Source organism: Coenobita brevimanus, chromosome 29, assembly GCF_032717465.1.
Source record: "Coenobita brevimanus isolate Jiangsu-jjx chromosome 29, ASM3271746v2, whole genome shotgun sequence".
NCBI lineage: Eukaryota > Metazoa > Arthropoda > Malacostraca > Decapoda > Coenobitidae > Coenobita > Coenobita brevimanus.
In genome coordinates, this window is record NC_136982.1 from 38,201,985 (window position 1) to 38,223,969 (window position 21,985).

At 40.7% G+C, this 21,985-nt stretch overlaps 1 protein-coding gene across 1 annotated transcript in view; it reads left to right on the forward strand.

Annotated features, from left to right (window-relative positions):
- LOC145395006 (high affinity cationic amino acid transporter 1-like) overlaps positions 1-21,985 on the forward strand; it is a 116,995-nt gene that overhangs the window by 14,798 nt on the left and 80,212 nt on the right. The window contains exons 3-4 of the mRNA XM_080268751.1: positions 10,413-10,568; positions 15,996-16,100. Coding sequence (XP_080124877.1) covers positions 10,413-10,568; positions 15,996-16,100 — 261 coding nt within the window. The remainder of the gene's footprint in view (positions 1-10,412; positions 10,569-15,995; positions 16,101-21,985) is intronic.

Consider the following 21,985-nt stretch of genomic DNA (forward strand, 5'->3'; position numbering starts at 1 on the left):
TACTTGAAAATTGTAGAATAGTGTTTATGGTGTTTGTATCTGGCTGTGGTAATCATATTACGGGTTGTCGGGAAGTGTAAAGTGGAGACTTCGTTACCCAACTTCAGAGGTCTCCACAAGTCCTACGGTAACAGACGAAGGCTCAACAATCATTCCAGGAGAAAGCTGAAGGTATGTGCCATAAGCATATGTAATTTTATTATTCTAGGACTAATAACTGATTTTTGGCAAATATTTTTTGAGAGTCTGTCGGAGCCCAAATAACCCCGCGGGACACGCAAGTAGTGGAAAAGTTTCTAGAGAAGGGAAAGAAGTTGTATGCGGCTTTCATGGATTTGGAGAAAGCATATGACAGGGTGGATAGACTAGGATTGTGGAAAGTGTTAAGAATATATGGAGTAGATGGGAAGTTGTTGAATGCTGTGAAGAGTATGTACGATGGTGCGAAGGCTGCAGTGCGTGTGGATGGTGAACTGAGTGAATTTTTCTCTTTGAAAGTTGGGTTGAAACAGGGATGTGTCATGTCTCCTTGGTTGTTCAATCTGTACATGGATGGGGTAATAAAAGAGGTACAAGGTAGGGTAGTGGATGTTGGAGTGGCCCTGGTGAGAGAGGATAGTGTTTGGAAACTCCCTATACTGTTGTTTGCAGATGATACTGTGTTGTTGAGTGAAGACGAAGGGGAGCTGCAAGGTTTGGTGGATGAGTTTGAGAGAGTGTGTAAGAAACGGAATCTAAAGGTGAATGTAGGGAAGAGTAAAGTGATGGTCTTTGAGAGAGGTGAAGTCAGTGAATGTACAGCGAGGTTGGATGGTGAGGAATTGGAAAATGTGAGTACGTTTAAGTACTTGGGTAGTGTGATGAGTAAGGATGGAGGTTTGGAGGGTGAAGTGCTTGAAAGGGTACGGCAGGGAAGAAAGGTTGCTGGTTCTTTGAAAGCAGTGATAAGAAACAGGGAAGTGAGCATGGAAGTGAAAAAGTTACTACATGACAGTATTGTGATACCAACTCTAACGTATGGAAGTGAAGCTTGGACGTTGTTGGAAGGACACAAGTCAAGAGTGAGAGCCGTGGAAATGAGTTATTTAAGAGGAGCCTGTGGAGTCACACGGAGAGACAGGCTGACGAATGAGGATATAAAGGAGCGTTGTGGTGTTGATGTGGATGTGATAGGAAGCGTTATGAGGAACACACTGAGGTGGTTTGGCCATGTGGAGAGGATGGAAAGTGAAAGACTGACGAAGAGAGTGTATGTGAGTGAGGTGGAGGGGGGAAGAGGGAGGGGGAGGCCAAGGATGAGATGGAGAGATGGGGTGGAGAGGTATTTGAGAGAGGGGGGTGTGAGTTGGGAGCAGGGGAGTGAAATGGCGGGGGACAGGGAGACTTGGAGGCGATTTGTTTGTGGCCACCCCAAACGGGATTGAGGCGTCTGGCAATAGATAGATAGATAGATAGACACGCAAGTCATTGGTAAACAAGCCCGCGGTGTAGGGGTTAACCAGATAAGTGCCGTTTCTCAGCTGTATCTCCTGCCGCTTGAAACCAAAGGATAGCTGCTTTTGACACCAGATGTGATTGACATGTTCTGTGTAATGTAAAGTCAATGGAAAAAATTATTAGGGGCCAAAATACCTTTTGGAAAATTTCACTTGATGTGAAAGTTGGAATGGGCCGATTTGCAAGTTTCATCACAATATTTTTTCCAGTTTTGACCGCAATACGGAGACAGACACTGACAGAAAGACACACACACACACACACACACACACACACACACACACACACACACACACACACACACACACACACACACACACACACACACACAGAGCTAGAATTATTATAGTATTTTAGATGTGTAATACACGCTGTACTTTCTCTACCTGATCTTGACCTAAAATTGCCATCTCTTCAGCTTGAATGTTGGACTGTAACAGGGGACTAACACTAGAATATGTTGCTAAATATGAAGAAATGTTATGGAGAGTATTTAGAGCAGCAGTATTGTTTTATTCTTCCATAGAGCTTTGAGAAATAAGCTTGAAAAGAAAAAATTCTCTGCCAAGTTGAGTTGAATTAATTACAGTACCAGTACAGTCTTTATATTTGATCACAAGTTATTCCTGCTAGAAGGTAGACATCAGAAAACATAGAGATATTCACTGAAGAGGTAGATCATAACATTGTTAACAGTAAGCGTACCTATTTCATTTAAAAAACTGCTGTGACATGAATGATTATCGCAACAGCGTTATCCCCTTTATCTTAGATATGTGGGGACAGGACGTGCACTGTATTTATACTTCAGTTAAGATAAGGAAACCTGTGAAGAAGCATTTTTTTTTTTTCCAATTATATGATGCCTAAATATTCACCTGGGGTTTCTCTGATCATTCTTGGATGTACATAGAAGGCTTCATTTGTGTATCATTTTAACCCGCCCCATCCTGACGTTTTCTGGGCAGTGGTACGCCCCAGTCCCGACATTTTTGGACCTTTTTTTTTTTTTTTGCCTCAAACATCCGCTTTTGGTGAGAAACATCGAAAATTCATAGAGAAATCGCTCACCTGAGGTTTAAAATACTCGATTTAGGTACGAGTACTTCCTTACCTGGCTGGGTTTTGTAACAGGCTGGCACCAAAGAAAACGAGTTCTATGGGAGGGTAACTATTTTATCCACTCATAAACAGTATTTATTTATTTACTTGGTATGAATTTATATGTAGTACAAGAGTATATTGGTTTTCAAACAGTAATATAGGCATTATAAGCATTGTTTCACTCACTAACTCATCACCATTCATGACCTTTTTTCCCACATTACCTGATCATCATTTCTGACTGTTTCTTCCTCTAATGCTATGTAAACTTTGTCCTCCACATTGTCATCGATTGGGGAATCACTCTGGCCCTGAATGTCTTTATTGGCCAGGTCACTGGTAACAGGTGAATTGCCGAGACAATGGCGTGCAGGGGGGGGGAGAGGTTATGCAGTGTAAGGCATTGTCCCTGCTTGGCATCTTGTAGAGGAATAGAGGAAGGTGTCCTGTGTATACGTGCCAAAAATCACTCGCGAAATCACTCACGAAAATTGAAAATTGTGCAAATTAGGGACCTTGCAATGTTGCTGCATTTATTCACGTCGCCAGGACATGAGTGCACATCATGTGCGGACGTTAATTCACGTCGCCAGGACGGCGCGGGTTAAGGAGTATATTCAGAGTTAAAGGAAAATTAAAGTGGGTTTAGTAGTTAATAGTAGAGTAATCTTGGTCCCTCTGGCTGAGCGGACCCATCAACCACAGGCAAATCCTTGCACCTGCAGAGCCATCCCATGAAATGAACCAATGTTTCTTTGTGATGAAGGACACCTCACCACAGTGAGGCACTGGAGGGAGTGTGGAGGTTTGGTTCCCAAGATGGATGCTGCATTTGCCTCTCCACCCAGTGATCAGGGTCACCATAGTAGGCTTGATTTACTCTGTTATTTGGTTATATAGTTGCCACCTAGCATTGTAAATGGTTTTCTTGGATACAGGCATGTCACTCAGTATTACTTGGAAGGAAAAGGTGCATCTGTGTACACATAATTGCCTGCTCCTCTTTCACAGCCCCCTCCCACATAAACAGTACTACATATCAGTAATAGGGATACCTCGTGTTTTACCCTAGTAGACTATACATATTTCCAACAGCTACAGCATAATTACTGTATGACATTCATGTTTTCATTGTAATGTGTTTGTTTCTTTATATTTTGAAGTTTTATATATAACATTGTAATGTGTTTGTTTCTTTATATTTTGAAGTTTTAAATATATATATATATATATATATATATATATATATATATATATATATATAAGATGAAGATATGCCTATTCCAAATTGTTTTGTATACTTGAAGTGTACATGTCTGTGATGATTTATTATGTGATGTACATTTATAAAGAAAATTTCCTTCAGTAGTGTTTGCAAGTGGTAGGACTTGTGAGTTAGAGCCAGGATTCCAAGGGCTCGATGTGTAATTGAGTGTCAGGCTCATTTCTCCAGGCATGGTGTTGATAGCTATTCTTCTTTTGTGATTTCTCTTTCCATGGTTTCTAGGTTCAGTCTCACCCCCCATCCTTAGGTGGGAAAAGTTCATGATGATGATGATGATGATGATGATGATGATGAGGTATGCTAAGGTATAGCTTAGTGACAGTGGTTCATTCCTGCATAAATTATCTTTTCATATATAGAAAGCAGAATTGAATGATATACCGGTAGCACTAAAGCTAGTTTTGTTTTATCTGATTTTCTTTGAATCTAGGTGGCAGTATTGAGAGTAGTATTAAACCTTTCTTACTTTATTCTTGCTGTTGTCAGACATTTATACCATAGCTTAGGAGAGACTTTATGAAATGCAGTGTTTGATATAGCATTCATTTCCCTCTTCACTTCTGGAGGGTTCTGCTAAGATGGAGAGACTCTGCTGGAGGTAACAAGAGTATGCATTTATAAAAAAAAAAAAAAAAAAAAAAAAAAAAAAAAAATTTTATTGCTTAAACCATTTATTCTTAATTAAAAAAAAAAAAAAAAAAAAAACTTTGTTTTTCTGACTTGAACAGGTTTTCCTGTTATTGGATGTGTGATTAGTGACGCACAGTATTTAGAGATTAGATAAGGGGCTCGGGAATACCGATACTTAATCTTGAAGATACAGCAGCACTAGTGGACTTATCAGCTGACCACCAGTAGTCAAGAGATAAGGCAATGGCATATCCAACTTTTGATTTACCTATCCTACCTGACTGGGACAAAAACTTGTTATTTTTAATGCTTCAGAAACTCAGTTTCATCTAGACTATAGTCACCATAACCTTGCACACACACCGCTACTCTTCAGCAGTGCATGCCTCGGACCATCAGCATTTCTTGGTATCTTCTGTGTTTTGTATACATCATAAGATTTCACACACAGTATTCGCTTATCAGAGATTGGTTGTGTTGAATATGACACAGTGTTGTCCTTAATCTGTTCTGTCCAGTGATGTTTGTTTTATTGATTTATTTATTCTGCTTAAGAAAACCACTAGTATTAAAAGTGCAACTGAAAATTATATATGACCTCTACAGTTCAAGAAGTTTCTCTGAAGCTGAATACAGCTTTCCGGAGATCGTAGGAAGTAGATAGAAAATACATCACCTGATTGAAGTGATTAAATCATACTTGGTTGCTGTCTATAGTTATATGTTGACTTTTAAATCCTTTTTTGCTATAAATACATTATAAAAGCAGAAAATTTCCCCATTAAGCTCCATTGCTAACTGTGAGACTTCTTTTTGTGGCCATGTTGCATCACTCTCTCTTGCCTAGATATTACTCAAGCCACAACCTGCTGCATTTTCTCTCATTTTCATCTTCTCATATACCTTTTACTGCCCTGTCTAATGACCATACAGACTTCCTTACTCCCCATTATTTTAAAAGTCCTGTCCAATGTACACAACCCATATGCATTCCATAATAGCTAAAGGGTTAAAAAGGTACAACAGATATTGAATGACAGGGGAGTGATTGACAGGGAGGTTTCCAAAGTGTCAAGCAATATGTAGCAAAGAATTATATGGCAGAGACTGTAATTTGTTTTTCTCTTGGAGGTAACTGTTATTGCGGGCTCATGGCCTTTGGTTCCTTCTTCCTCGCATTTAAAAAAAAAAAAAAAAAAAAAACAATGTAAAGATATTTATGGCATGCTGATAGTCCAAGGTGGCAGCTGATGGTGATCATCATCCACTCATTTGATTTTGTGCTGCCTTCTTCCTTCACCTTTATCATTCTTTTTTTGTACTTCCCTCCTGTTTTCCTATATCTCGCGTCATTCCTGGCCCATTTTCTAATTCTTCTTACCACTCCAGATAACTGTACACTGAGTGACAGGCCTAATGGTTTCCTGTAGCCCAGGAAACTATTTACAATGCTGGGTTGTAGCCATATAACCAAATAACTGTATGATGTAGTGACTATTATGGCGTCCCTGTTTACTGGGTTGAGGGATGCAAATGTGATGTCTATCCAGGGACCAAACTTTCACAGTCTTTCCTGTGCCTGCTATGGCAAGGAGCTGTTTGTTACTTGGGAACAACAGTTCACTGCACAGAATAGCTCTGCAGGGGCAGTTGCTTGCCTGTGGTTGATGGATCTGCTTGGCCAGACAGGCTGGGGTTACTCAGCAGCAACAACAACTTACAGTCTATGTTATAGGTAAGAGATATATTCCAAAATAAGACAATTTTATCCATACAGTTGGTACTGTAAATTAAGGGAAATGACATCTATCTATCTATTGCCAGACACCTCAATCCCGTAAGGGGTGACCACAAACATAGTGCCTCCATGTCACCCTGTCCCCTGCCATTTCACTGCCTCCTCCCAGCTCACACTCCCCTCTCTCATATACCTCTCCACTCCAGCCCTTCATCTCATTCTTGGTCTCCCCCTCCCTCTCCTCCACCCTCCACCTCACTCACATACACTCTCCTTGTCAGTCTCACATCTTTGTAATTAGCAGTGGATCTTCATTTCATCATATTCTGTTATTAACTGTGAATTTAATAGCTAAGAAGGACATCTCTAAAGGCTGCCCATAGCAAGTGTTTCCTGTACAGTACTTGGATATATTAACACTGAGATGAGAATGTGACCACAACAGCATCATGAATATACATTGTAATGGTAGCAGACATTAAAGTATAGTATAATTGGTTGAGACAAGACTATGATGCACCTATGATTATTTATTGTTAGCTGGAATTATTAGAGAGTTGAGGTAGGTGTTGGCAACAATCATCCACTCACGTGATGTAGTGCTGCCTGCGTCTTCTGTCGCTCCTACCATCCTATTTTTGTGTCTGCCCTCCTCTCTTTGTACTTCTCCTATTCCATCTTGCCACTTCTTATTTCTTTTCTTTCCACTCCAGGTGGCTCCACACAGAGTGACAAGTCAGTTGGATACATGTAACCCTGGAAACCATTTACAGTACAGGTCATGGGATGTAGTGGAGCCTGTTGTGGTGCCCTTGTTAATTGGGCGGATGCACAAATGCAGCATCCACCCAGGAACCAAACCTCCACATTTCCCCTGCACTTTGCTGTGGTGAGATGCTATCAGACACTAGGGAAAATTGGTTCACTGCACAGGATGGCTATATAGGGGCATTTGCTTGCCTGTGTTGATGGGTCTGTTTGGTCTGAGAGACGGGTTGATCAACAACATCAACAACAAATGGAGAGAAGTTATCCATCCATCCATCCATCCATCATCCAATCCTGTGTTGCCCCATGAGGAGCATAGGAGTCCGGTGGCTAGGCAAGTTGGTCCTGACATTTAAGATGAGAGTGACCAGCGGGTCCTTACAAAGAGTGGCATTACATGAGCAATAAACCCCAACTACCCCTCGGATATAAACCTGCACTAGCTCAATTCAATTGGAGCACCCTAATTACTCACCAAACCACCAGGCGCCATAATTTGGTTATATGGTTACCACCCAGGATAGTAAATGGTTTCCTGGTGTACAGGAAACCATTTGGCTTGTCACTCAGTGTAGAGTCACCCATAGGTAGAAGAAAGAGGAAAGAATGAATGAAAGAAAGACAGAAGATGGAGTAGATTAATTAAAAAGCGGGTCCTTACAAAGTTTATCAGATGGTCTGGACACATTTGAAATTCTGAATTCACGGGACAAATCAAATAATGTCCAAGTAAAGTTTTACGAATACCCTTTTTTTTTTTTTCCCCTCAAGTCCAGCCAAATTAAGGTAAATTATGTGATTACTGCAATTGTGGGAGGGGGGGAGTAGGCCACCCATGTGATGTCCCACTTAAACCGAGGTGTCCCGTCGACGTTCTTTAATGTCCACATGTTTTGTCACTGCCAATTCCGTCGACGTACATAAACGCGAATCAATTGCAAGGTCCCTAATTTGCACAGTTTTCAATTTTCGCGAGTGATTTTTGGTACGTATACACGTGACACCTTCCTCTACAAGATGCCAGGCAGGGATAATGCCTTACCCAGCATGACCTCCCCCCCCCTGCATGCCATTGTCTCAGCAGTTCACCTGTTATCAGTGACCTGGCCAGTAAAGCCATGTCATGCCACGGTACGAAATTCAGGGCCAGAGTGATTCCCCAATCAATGACAGTGTGGAAGACAAACTTTACATAGCATTAGAGGAAGAAACAGTCAGAAATGATGGTCAGGCAATGTGGCAAAAAAAGGTCAGGTATGGTGATGAGTTAGTGAGTGAAACAATGCTTATAATGCCTATATTACTGCTTGAAAACCAATATACTCTTGTACTACATATAAATTCGTACCAAGTAAATAAATAAATACCGTTTATGAGTGGTGTGAAATAGTTATCCTCCCATAGAACTCGTTTTCTTTGGTGCCAGCCTGTTAGAAAGCCCAGTAAGGTAAGGAGGTACTCCTACCTGTATCGAGTATTTTAAACCTCAGGTGAGCGATTTCTCTATGAATTTTCGATGTTTCTCACCAAAAGCGGAGGTTTGAGCCAAAAAAAAAAATTTCCAAAAATAGTCGGGATTGGGAGGAGTCAGTGGTGGAAAAGTGGTCAGGATGGGGCGGGTTAACTAAGTTGACAAATATTCGAATTTGTTTGAGAGGGTTTTGCTGTCGCATCACTTTGCATTACGCTTTCTACTTTTGCATCATCAGTAAGGTTTCAGTCTTTTTTAGTTTTGAATATCTGGTTACAACTTACAGAACTGTGACAAGGTATGGGCTGTGGGATGTTTAAGTGACAGTGATATACAGTATACAATAGCATCTTCACCTGTGTCTACCAGTCATTTTTTTTGGAATTGCGATGTTTTTCTGTGTTAGATTTTACAAAATGTCTTGGTAATGACAATTCACTTTATTATGTCTGAACATATAGGAAAAAAATCAAGGTACTTATAAAAGTTATCTGAATGTGTTTTGATTTTTCTTGAGAATTCAAATTTCAAAAGTGTGTAGGCCATCTGACAAACTTTTTTAGGCCCCGTTTTTAAGTTAATCTATACAGGAACTGTTAAACATAGACAATGAAAGTAATGCGAGTATAATTGGCTGGGGGAAGGAGGGTGGTGAAAAGGGAGGAAGAGATCAGTAGGATGGAAGTAGTGGAAGCAATGAAGAAAATCAAAATGGGGAAAGCCCCAGTAATAGATAGAGTGTGTGGTGAAAGGATGAAGCATGGGGGAGAGGTAGTAGTAGAATGGCTATAGATGATCTGCAGATTGGCCCGGGAGGAAGGTAGAGTGGCAAGGTCCTTGCCGCCCCTTGTAATCCCTCACTCAGGTCGTGGACAGAGTAGAGGGAGAGTCAGGTGAGGTCACATCAGGTGTGGTTGGGAAAACGTGTCCTCACCCTGCATATAAGCAGCTTCTCAGCATTTGTATGTACCACTCTTGGTCTGTAGATCCACTGAAGAGGGCGACAGCTGTCGCCGAAACTGTTTGGAATACATCTTTTTTCGTCTGCCAGTGTGGGTTTTTGTACATTATAAAATATATCCGAACAAGTAGATGACTGATGGTCTAGTAGGTTAAGGTGCTCCAACCAGATGTGCCCCCATTAAGGATTTAAATTCTGGGGAGGGTTTGGGTTTACTTCTCATAATGCCAGTAAGGGGCAGGTGACTGGTTATTCTTGTCTGAAATGTCTGGGCTGAGTACCCTAGTCCTGGCCTTTGTGCCCCAGATGTGACATTAAGGTGTAATATTGTGATGGCGGTGGTGGTGGTGGTAGTGGTGGTGGTGGTGGTAATGGTGGTGGTGGTGGTGGTGGTGATGGTTCAGTTTATTGACATATTATATAACATACCTTGTTATTTACATTATTTGATAATTCTGTTCAGCCTGAGAGAGCCCACTTATTAGTGAAGGGACAATTGAAGGGTATTTCTAAACCCTCCAGTTCAGAAAGTTTCATCTAAATGATAGAAGTCATTTGGTAGCAAGAATAAAGTACACCATTCTATACAAAATGCATCATCAACCTGAGGTACTTAATCATCCTATGGATATTTCTAACTTCACATTTTATTCTAACTAATGCCAGGTGACTTAATCATCTGGGAGTCAGTCATAGGAGTCTGAGAGTGTTACTACTGGTATCATTAACTCTTTCATGGACAGAACAACTCTAGTATTCTGCTCCAGTGGAAGCCATACAATTTTATTCATTCGAGAGTTTCGAAGGAACCTGAGAGCAATAGGCCTACAGTTAATCCCTCTCATGATCAGAACAGTTTGAATATTCATTTTAATAGACATCATGCAATTTTATTCAGCAAAGTGTCATAGGAACCCAGAGTTTTAATTACTGAATCTGTTCATATCTTCTTCCTCAGGAGCGGCGAGTGTGGCAAGTGGTTTCAGTCTCTATGTCGATGCGCTGGCTAACAATACAATCTCCACATCCTTGGAAGAGGCCATGCCCATAGATGTATCCTTCCTCTCATCCTACCCAGACTTTCTTGCCTTTGCCCTCGCATTTACCGTCTCATGTATGAACCCCAGGTTGTCTGTTTTCTTGTTCAGTCATTCATATCTGTAGTTTTCTCCATTGCATTGTATTGTAGAGACCAAGGACTTTCTTGCCTTTACCTTTACATTCACCATCTCTTTTATGTACCCCAGGTTGTGTGTTTTCTTGTTTAGTCATTTATGTCCATATACAGTAGGTAATATTTATTATTTGTTGCTTTTTTTTTAATTGTTAAGTCCTCATTCAGTTTAAGAAGGATTTCCTTTAAAAAATTCTTTATTTAGAAAATTCTAAAACCCTATAATCTTTCTGACAAGTCTTCCCCAGTATCAGTCTCACTGCAAATATTTGATCCACACATCTTCAGCCACTCCTAAAGCCTCCCTGTTCATCAGTCACTAGGACTTTTGAAATCTCTCTTACTTCTTCTGTAATAATTCTTCCATATACTTTCCCTACAGCACTCAGTAGACTTATGCCACGATAATTCTGGCACTCACTTCGTTCCCCTTTATTTTTGTACTGTACTAAGATAAATGAAGAAGGAAGAACTGGGAATGAAAAATAGAGGATGTAAGAAGAGTAGGCCAGTATAAAAGAGAATGACCTAACATTAGGCCCATCCGGGTTAAATTTACGAATGAAAATGTGGCAAAAGTAGTGTTGGGAGCAGCACATAGGCTGGGTGATGATGAAAATCTGAAAAAAGTTACGATAAAAAAAGATCTAAACTCCGATTAGAGAACTAAACTGAAACCATTGCTGGAAGAGGCTAAAAACAAAAAGAGGAGAGATTTGAGGGACAAAGAGAAATGTTTTTTTTTAGAGAGTGAAGGACGTGGAGCTCAAAAAGTGGTATATAAAGAAGGACTAAAGAAAAAAGTACAAAATTATTTGCTAGGCCTAAGTAAAAAAGTTACAGCAAATAAAGAATTGTTTAAGAAGACTCAGTCTCATTTGATAAAGGTAATGTATACAAATGTGGATGGATTGATAACAAAGAAACTAGAACGTGGTGACTGTATTAGGGAAAAGAATCCAGAAGCGGTATGTCTAGCTTAAGCTAAATTAGAGAGTGAATTCAAAGCAGATGTGCTTGGTTGGAAAGATTATAATGTACGAAGGAAAGACAGAGAAGGAAAGTTTGGAAGAGTGATGATTATGACTGATAAAAAGGTAAATGCAAAAATGGTACATTTAGAAAATATGAAAGTGGAAGTACTGGGAGTGGAAATAGTAGAAGAACATGGAGAAAAGCTACACATAGTGGTGATGTATTTGCCACCATGGACCAGCACATGGAATAGGGATGAGCATGAACTGTTAGTGAGTGAGTCTCTAGATAGCGTATGCTAAGGAAGATAATTGAGCGGAAAAATAGATTGCTGCTAGTGGGTGGTTTTAATTGTAGAGAGGTCAATTGGGAAGGAATTGATGCCGGGAACATTGTGGAAACCTGGGGATATAGACTGATGGAGCTGATAATGGAAAATATGTTAATACAGTTAGTTAAAGAAAATGCAAGAACTAAGGGAAAGGATATACCATCAAGACTGGATCTGATTTTTACAAGAAACTGTAATGATATACAGAAATTTCAGTACCATTGCCCCCTAGGAAAGAGTGACCAGTGACCACCTGGTTTTGGAGGTGGAGGTACTGGATGGGGACAGGGGAGAAAGGGAAGAGACATTGACAAAATAGATATAATTATGGGAGAGCGGATTTTGACTCCTTTAGACAATATTTCAGAAATGTGGACTGGAGTGAAATGGAGAGGGGAAAATATCCAGGAGAAATAAAATATCTTTATGAAAATACTGTAGATGAAGGAGTCAGAAACCATGTTCATATAGTTGCTGCAAAGAAAGAAGACAGAAAGATAGATTAGTTTAATAAAAGATGTATGGAGGCACTTGGAATTAGGAATAGAGCTGGGATACATTAAGAAAAAGATATACTGAAAATGCTTGGAAAGAATACAAAGAAGTAAGAAATTAATATGTAAAAATAAGAAGGGAGGAGGAACAAAAATATGAGAAGGATATCATTAGGAAAAGCAAGAAAGAACCCAAGCCATTTTACAGGTTTGTTTGTTAATAGTAAAATGAGAACAAAGAACAGCATAGTGAGATTGAGAGATGATGATGTGATATATGAAAAAGAATGGGAAATGTGTAACATAATGAATGATAAATTGCAGTTGGTATTTGTAATGGAAGAGGAATTGTTAGGACCTCTAACAGAGATGCAACCCCTGAAATTGGAAATAGTATTACAGTGCCCTTTGCACAGTAAACATATTCAGAGTAAACGATTCGCCTAGTGAACGAGCAGGGGGTACTCAGGTCCACAAAACCATAACGAACAAGTTGAACCCCGAGTGAACAAAATCAGGGCAAAGAGTAGGCCATAACCGCCATCTCCCATATTGAACGTCCCTTCCTCCCCCAGTAGACACTGCGCAAGAGGCCAGATCTGAGCAACCTTTTGAGCAGAATCAAATGGAGGACGAATATTTGCCTATGTCTATTTGCCTGAGATCAGTAAAATTCTAGTGGCAGTGTATGTTCAGAGAGAAGTCAGGGCAATTGAAACCAGCTACCTTAAGACACAGGAAGTGCTCAGTGGACTGGAAACCACTTTTCATTACATTGAAGGGCACAATATGGAAGTTAACAGAAGAAAACAAATGCTAATCACATGCAACTACCGAACTCAAGAACAACAGGAGCCAGTTGCCTCAGCATTGTCTGCTACACTTCCTGGGGAAGATGATGATTATGTGATGTCAGTGGTGTCATCTTTGGACTTTGAAGGTTTTATGGGAGAGGTGAATGAGGTAGAGGCACGTGGGAAAGTGGTTCAGTCAGGTGATGAGGGCAAGACTGGTGACGGGAAAGAGAGAATGGAAGATGATGTGGCGAGGACAAACTAAGTGTATCTCCCTGCCTCGGAACCACCTGTATTCAAGCCAATCAAGGCAGCTTTCTGCGTCATTAAAGGTAAATAACCACGTGTTTTATATTTTATGTATCTGAACTGTACAGTATGTGTTTGAAATGTGCCCTTTAAGATAGCTCAGAAGTGGACTTTGAGAGAGCGGTGCCACTCATATGCTATTTTTTCCATAAGATATGTTGTTCACAGTGAACGAATTCACTTTGAACGAGCTTGTCTGCCGCCCATAAACTCATTCTCTGTGCGAGGGCACTGTAGTTGAGAGAAATGAGATACTTCAGTTGATGAAGGATACAGATGTGAGATAGGCAATGGGACCAGATGAAGTAGCTGGTTGGATCTTGAAAGAATGTGCAGACCAGTTAGTGAGGCCTATCTTTGACATTATAAGGTTTTCCATAGAAAGTGGAGAACCACCTACTGAATGGAACATAGCAAACATAGTTCTGATTTATAAAGGTGGTGACAGGGAGGACCTGCATAACTGTAGATGAGTCTCCCTTACTAGTATAGTCTGCAAACTATGTGAAAATGTCATTAGAAAAAGATGGGTAAAATTCCTTGAAGGGCATATGGTAATAACGTCCAAGCGATTTGGATTTAGAGAAGGGTCATCTTGTGTTATGAACTTGCTGAGCTTTCTTGTGTTACAAACTTGTTGAGCTTCTATAGTAGAGTGATAGAGATTGTTCAAGGAATGGAAGAATGAGTAGATTGTATGCCTGGATTTAAAGAAGGCTTTTGATAGAGTGCCACACACAAGATTAGAATGGAAATTGAAAACCTGTGGAGGTGTACATGGGAATTTGTTGAAATGGATGGATAATTCTTTGATAGAAAGACAAATGAGAACTGTTGTAAGGGAAGTTTTCCCAGTGGAAAAAGGTAACTAGTGGAGTGCCCCAGGGTTTGGTGCTGTCCTCAGTTGTGTTCTTGATATATATATATAAATGACATGCCTGAAAGGTTGAGTACTTGTATGAGTTTATTTGCTGATGATGCAGAAATTACGAGCATATTAAAGGAGTAAATTGTTGTAAGGAATTGCAGAAAGATCTAGATAAACTCTACAAATGGAGTCAAATGTTGAAACTGGAATTCACTACTAATAAATGTCATGTATTGGAAATGGGAGTCAGTGATATGAGACCAGGATATGTGTACAGCATGGGAGAGGAAATGATAAGGAAGGCAATAGAAGAAAAGGACCTTGGTGTGCCTATACAGGATAACTTGTCGCCAGAGGAACATATAAACAGGATTACTGGAGGAACTTACGGGTTACTGACCAACATGAGAGTGGCATTTAATTGTATGGATGAAGAGATGCTGAGAGAGTTAATAGTGACAATGATATGAGCGAGACTTGAATATACAGCAGTAATATGGTCACCACACTTGAAAAAGCATACCAGTAAACTAGAAAGAATGCAAAGGATAGCCACAAAATTGACACCAAAGTTGAGGGGGCTGTCTCATGAGGAGAGGTTAAAAAAGTTGAAATTGCCAACCCTGAGAGAGAAGAGAGAGGGGAGACTTGATTGCAGTGTTTAGAGGAGTAAGAGGAACAGAATGTGTGGACAGAGAAGATCTCTTTTTGAAAGATGATGGAAAAACAGGAGGACATGAATTCAAGCTGAGGAAGAGTCGATACCTCAGTGATGTAAAGAAATTTTCTCCAAACAGAACTGTAGTGGATGTAGTGCTGCCTACTTCTTCCTTAGCCTTTATCATTCTTTTTCTGTGCCTTCCCTCCTCTCTTCCTATTTCTCCCATCTTTCCTGTCACTTCTTATTGCTTTTCTTTCCTTTACAGGTGGCTTTACATTGAGTGACAAGCCAAATGGTTTCCTGTAAGCCAAGAAACCATTTACAACACGGGTGGTAACCATATAACCAAACCATACGTGCTCCCTACGTGTCAACAGGTGGGTTGGTGGAGGGTTAGTGCCCCTCCCTGTAAAACAAATAACTCCGAGTCAAATGGCCACCCCTTACGGGATTATGGCACCTGGCATTAGATAGATAGATAGAACTGTAGACAATTGGAATAATTTAGAGGGAGAGGTGGTGTGAGCAGAGAGCATCCATGTGTTTAAATCTAGATTGAATTATAAATACTTGTAAAAAAGAGATGGGACAACAAGCTTAGCTCAAATCCTGTATAATACAATTTGGTAAATACAATTAGGTAAACACATAAAAAGCCAGGGACAAATGTTTAGCAACTATTCAACTGCATCTACTGTTTACTCAGGGCTTGTCAGTCACTGTTCTTCCTGTTGCAACATTTCACAGAGAATTATCTGTGGATAGAGAAATATGTCCAACATCTCTTAGCTTGGGAATATTAGCCAGCAGAGGGAAGTGAGATGTAGAGGAGGTAAAGTATTGTGAATCTTTGTTCCTACCAGTATATACAGTACTGTACTATATTTTTTACTGATAAATTTATGTACAAACTTCATATCTTTTTGCCCTCACAGTGCTTTTGGCAGCTGGGGTGAAGGATTCATCACGGCTCAACAATGTCTTCACTGTCATAAACATGGTTGTCATTTTTTTCGTTATCATATCAGCTGGCACTCAAGGTAAGTGCACATCACTGATAATGTACAGTGTTGAAAATGCTGCATATATATTGGTAACTGCTTTGCGTAGGATATATACAGTAATCACTTGTTTATCCGGACATAAAAGAGCCAAAGGCATGTCCGGGTAGTGGCAACATCCAGATAATGAACACTATTCCCTATACTATACCCAGACCCTATCTGTACCCAACCTCCAACCTATATCTAACCTATTTGTACAGTACCTGTGCATACTTTAGCAGTGTTTTCTGATCATTTAGGGATATTTAGACATCAAAACATACAGCGTAATATAGAAAGTAATGCCAAACACCAAGAAAACCATGCAAAAAAATTGAAAACCAAAAAACACCCTACCTGTACATACTGTGTGTACAGTACCCCTCCTAATTTTGGCACTCTTTTCAGGTCAATCTGGCATATTTAGACATCAAAACACACATAGGAATATCCAGAGTAATGCTAAATACCAAGAAAACCATAAAAAAAAAAAAAAACATTGAAAACCAAAAAACACCCTACCTATACACTACTGTACATACAGTATTCCTCCTAATTTTGACACTGTTCTCTGGTCAGTCTGCCATATTTAGACATCAAAACACACACAGGAATATCCAAAGTAATGCTAAACAGCAAGAAAACCATACAAAAAAAAAAAAAAAAACTGAAAAACAAAAAACACCCTACCTATACTGTACACTACTGAATGAACAGTACCCCTCCTAATTTTGGCACTGATTGCTGGTCACTCTGCCATATTTAGACGTAAGAACACTGATAGGATTATCCATATTACTGCTAAACATCAAGAAAACAATGCAAAAACAACAAAAATCCACAAAAAACCTGAAGATTGTTTGAAAATCAGTTATCTGCGATGAGTAATTGCTCCTGGAGCTAAAAAAAAAATTCCATTGTCAAATATGCCACTGGAAATTGGTTATATCGGTATAAATATCTTACCGTCATCTTGAATATCAGTTATCTGTGACGAGTAATTGCTCCTGGGGCTAAAAAATTATTCCACTGCCAAATATGCCACTGGAAATTGGTTATACTGTATTGGCATAAATGGTATACCATTATCTTCGCTCTTGTTTATACTATAAGCTAATAAAAACACATAAAGCTGATAATTAAAGTACAGAAATGCAGTGAGAATAAAGTGTTCAGGAGTAAAACTTAACCACATAACTTCCCACCATCCTAGTGCAGAATTTTGCCAACACCTTCCAAGAGTTAAGCATATGTCTAGATGCAGAATATCATGAGCATTCTTGTGGATTTTGTGGAATAATAGTCAAATAAGTCGCAAAAAAAATTAAAAACTCATGAGTCGGTGGTATCACCATGGAGGAGGGTAGGGACTGAGGGAGCGAGGGGGGAGCTGGGAGGGTATGGAGAAGGGAAGGGAGGGGGGGAAGGAGAAGCGATGTTGGGGGCAGGATTATCACCCTTCAGTCACGAGACGGTTGGGCGCTTTTACCGAACATTTACTCGTGGCTTGCGGTCTGTTAGATGCCCAGTGGCCACGTGAAAACACAACTCCCAGTGACTGAGCAACTTTGGACGTTCGGTAGAGAGGATGTGTATTGTACAGTTGCATCAAGTCTGCTTGGCCTGTACTCTTCCTGTACTGATATTGGTCAAGTCAGGCACCAGTGATTGCCTTTTGTTACAAGGCAAATATTAAAAAACAGAGGAAAGAAGGCTCTTTGATAATAACAATAAATGTGATTATATTCATTGTTAACATATGAACTAAACTCCTCTTTGAATACAGAGTAACATGATTCAATCTAATGCATATGATCCTAATTTGACAAAATATAAAACTTTAAACATTGATAAAGGCTTAGTACAAAAAGTCTTCATAAAAGTGAAAAAAAAAAATTTAATTTAAAAAATCCAATTATGTAAAACAATATAAATTTAAAAATCTTATTGAAATATAATACAGATTAAATAATATATATATACAGGTATATCCATCTATCTATCTATCTATTGCCAGACCCCTCAATCCCGTTTGGGGTGGCCACAAACAAATCGTCTCCACGTCGCCCTGTCCCCCGCCATTTCACTGCCCCGCTCCCAACTCACACCCCCCTCTCTCTTATACCTCTCCCCCCGATCCCTCCATCTCATCCTCGGCCTCCCCCTCCCTCTTCCCCCCTCCACCTCACTCACATACACTCTCTTCATCAGTCTCACACCCTCCATCCTCTCCACATGGCCAAACCACCTCAGTGTGTTCCTCATAACGCTTCCTATCACATCCACATCCACGCCACAACGCTTCTTTATATCCTCATTCATCAGCCTGTCTCTCCATGTGACTCCACAGGCTCCTCTTAAATAACTCATTTCCACTGCTCTCACTCTTGACTTGTGTCCTTCCAACAACGTCCAAGCTTCACTTCCATACGTTAGAGTTGGTATCACAATACTGTCATGTAGTAACTTTTTCACTTCCATGCTCACTTCCCTGTTTCTTATCACTGCTTTCAAAGAACCAGCAACCTTTCTTCTCTGCTGTACCCTTTCAAGCACTTCACCCTCCAAACCTCCATCCTTACTCATCACACTACCCAAGTACTTAAACGTACTCACATTTTCCAATTCTTCACCATCCAACCTCGCTGTACATTCACTGACTTCACCTCTCTCAAAGACCATCACTTTACTCTTCCCTACATTCACCTTTAGATTCCGTTTCTTACACATTCTCCCAAACTCATCCACCAAACCTTGCAGCTCCCCTTCATCTTCACTCAACAACACAGTATCATCTGCAAACAACAGTACAGGGAGTTTCCAAACACTATCCTCTCTCACCAGGGCCACTCCAACATCCACTACCCTACCTTGTACCTCTTTTATTACCCCATCCATGAACAGATTGAACAACCATGGAGACATGACACATCCCTGTTTCAACCCAACCTTCAAAGAGAAAAATTCATTTAGTTCACCATCCACATGCACTGCAGCCTTAGCACCATCATACATACTCTTCACAGCATTCAACAACTTCCCATCTACTCCATATATTCTTAATACTTTCCACAATCCTTGTCTCTCCACCCTGTCATATGCTTTCTCCAAATCCATGAAACCCGCATACAATTTCTTTCCCTTCTCTACAAACTATTCCACTAAAGATCTAAAAATGAATATCTGATCTACACAACCTCTTTCCTTCCTAAAGCCTCCCTGTTCTTCTCCAACTAATTCCTCTGTTCTTTGTCTAACTCTGTCAATAAGTATCCTACCATACACTTTTCCTATTTTACTAAGAAGACAAATGCCCCTATGATTACCACACACTTCATTTTCCCCTGTTCCTTTGAACAAGGGAATAATTATACCTGACTTCCAATCCTTTGGGACTCTACCTTCCTCCCAGGCCAATCTGCACATCTTCCACATCCATTCTACTACTATCTCTCCCCCATGCTTCAGCATTTCACCACACACTCCATCAATTCCCGGGGCTTTCCCCAATTTAACGATTGGGCAAATATGAATTGGAGCAGATGGGAGACGTGGAAGGTGTGTGTAAGATATTTACAGAAGAAATATGTGCAGCATGTGATGTGGTGTGTGGAAGGAAGAGAAGGCGGAGGGGGGTGCAAGGAACAGCGTGGTGGACTGAAGAGGTGAAACAGGCTGTGGCACAAAAGAAGAAAGCATACAATGAATGGGTGAGAAGTAGGGGCGTGGAAGAAGTTGAGAGGCGGAAGAGAGAGTTATATGTGGAAAGGAAGAGAGAGGTGAAAAGATTAGTAAGAGAGAGTAAGAAGAGAGTGGATGAGGAATTTGGAAGGAATTTGAGTGTAAAGTGGAGGGACTGTAAGAAAATGTTCTGGAGAGAAGTGAAAAGAGTAAGACAGGGTGGAAGTGAAGTTAGCAGGGAGTGAAAGATAAAAATGGTAGATTACTAGTGGAGAAGGGAGAAAAAGTGAGCAGATGGAGAGAACACTTTAAGGAATTGTTGAACGTAGAGGATGGAAGTAATGCGAATATAAGTGGCTGGGGAATGGCTGGGAGAAGGAGGGAGGTGAGAAGACAGGAAGAAATCAGTAGGACAGAAGTTGTGGAAGCAATGAAGAAAGTTAAATCGGGGAAAGCCCCAGGAATTGATGGAGTGTGTGGTGAAATGCTGAAGCATGGGGGAGAGATAGTAGTAGAATGGATGTGGAAGATGTGCAGATTGGCCTGGGAGGAAGGTAGAGTCCCGGAGGATTGGAAGTCAGGTATAATTATTCCCTTGTACAAAGAAAAAGGGGGAAAAAGAAGTGTGTGGTAATCATAGGGGCATTTGTCTTCTTAGTATAATAGGAAAAGTGTATGGTAGGATACTTATAGACAGAGTTAGAGAAAGAACAGAGAAATTAGTTGGAGAAGAACAGGGAGGCTTTAGGAAGGGAAGAGGTTGTGTAGATCAGATATTCATTCTTAGATCTTTAGTGGAAAAGTTTCTAGAGAAGGGAAAGAAGTTGTATGCGGCTTTCATGGATTTGGAGAAAGCATATGACAGGGTGGATAGACAAGGATTGTGGAAAGTGTTAAGAATATATGGAGTAGATGGGAAGTTGTTGAATGCTGTGAAGAGTATACGATGGTGCGAAGGCTGCAGTGCGTGTGGATGGTGAACTAAGTGAATTTTTCTCTTTGAAAGTTGGTTTGAAACAGGGATGTGTCATGTCTCCATGGTTGTTCAATCTGTACATGGATGGGGTAATAAAAGAGGTACAAGGTAGGGTAGTGGATGTTGGAGTGGCCCTGGTGAGAGAGGATAGTGTTTGGAAACTCCCTGTACTGTTGTTTGCAGATGATACTGTGTTGTTGAGTGAAGACGAAGGGGAGCTGCAAGGCTTGGTGGATGAGTTTGAGAGAGTGTGTAAGAAACGGAACCTAAAGGTGAACGTAGGGAAGAGTAAAGTAATGGTCTTTGAAAGAGGTGAAGTTAGTGAATGTACGGCGAGTTTAGATGGTGAGGAATTGGAAAATGTGAGTACGTTTAAGTATTTGGGTAGTGTGATGAGTAAGGATGGAGGTTTGGAGGGTGAAGTGCTTGAAAGGGTACAGCAGGGAAGAAAGGTTGCTGGTTCCTTGAAAGCAGTGATAAGAAAACAGGGAAGTGAGCATGGAAGTGAAAAAGTTACTGCATGACAGTATTGTGATACCAACTCTAACGTACGGAAGTGAAGCTTGGACGTTGTTGGAAGGACACAAGTCAAGAGTGAGAGCAGTGGAAATGAGTTATTTAAGAGGAGCCTGTGGAGTCACGTGGAGAGACAGGCTGACGAATGAGGATATAAAGGAGCGTTGTGGTGTGAATGTGGATGTGATAGGAAGCGTTATGAGGAACACACTGAGGTGGTTTGGCCATGTGGAGAGGATGGAGGGTGAAAGACTGACGAAGAGAGTGTATGTGAGTGAGGTGGAGGGGGAAAGAGGGAGGGGGAGGCCGAGGATGAGATGGAGGGATGGGGTGGAGAGGTATATGAGAGAGGGGTGTGTGAGTTGGGAGCAGGGCAGTGAAATGGCGGGGGACAGGGCGACTTGGAGGCGATTTGTTTGTGGCCACCCCAAACGGGATTGAGGCGTCTGGCAATAGATAGATAGATAGATTGTTTCCACAACTTCTATCCTACTGATTTCTTCCTGTCTTCTCACCTCCCTGCTTCTCCGAGCCATTCCCCAGCCACCTATACTCGCATTACTTCCATCCTGTATGTTCAACAATTCCTTAAAGTGTTCTCTCCATCTGCTCACTTTTTCTCCCTTCTCCACTAGTAATCTACCATTTTTATCTTTTACTCCCCTGCTAACCTGACTTCCACCCTGTCTTACTCTCTTCACCTCTTTCC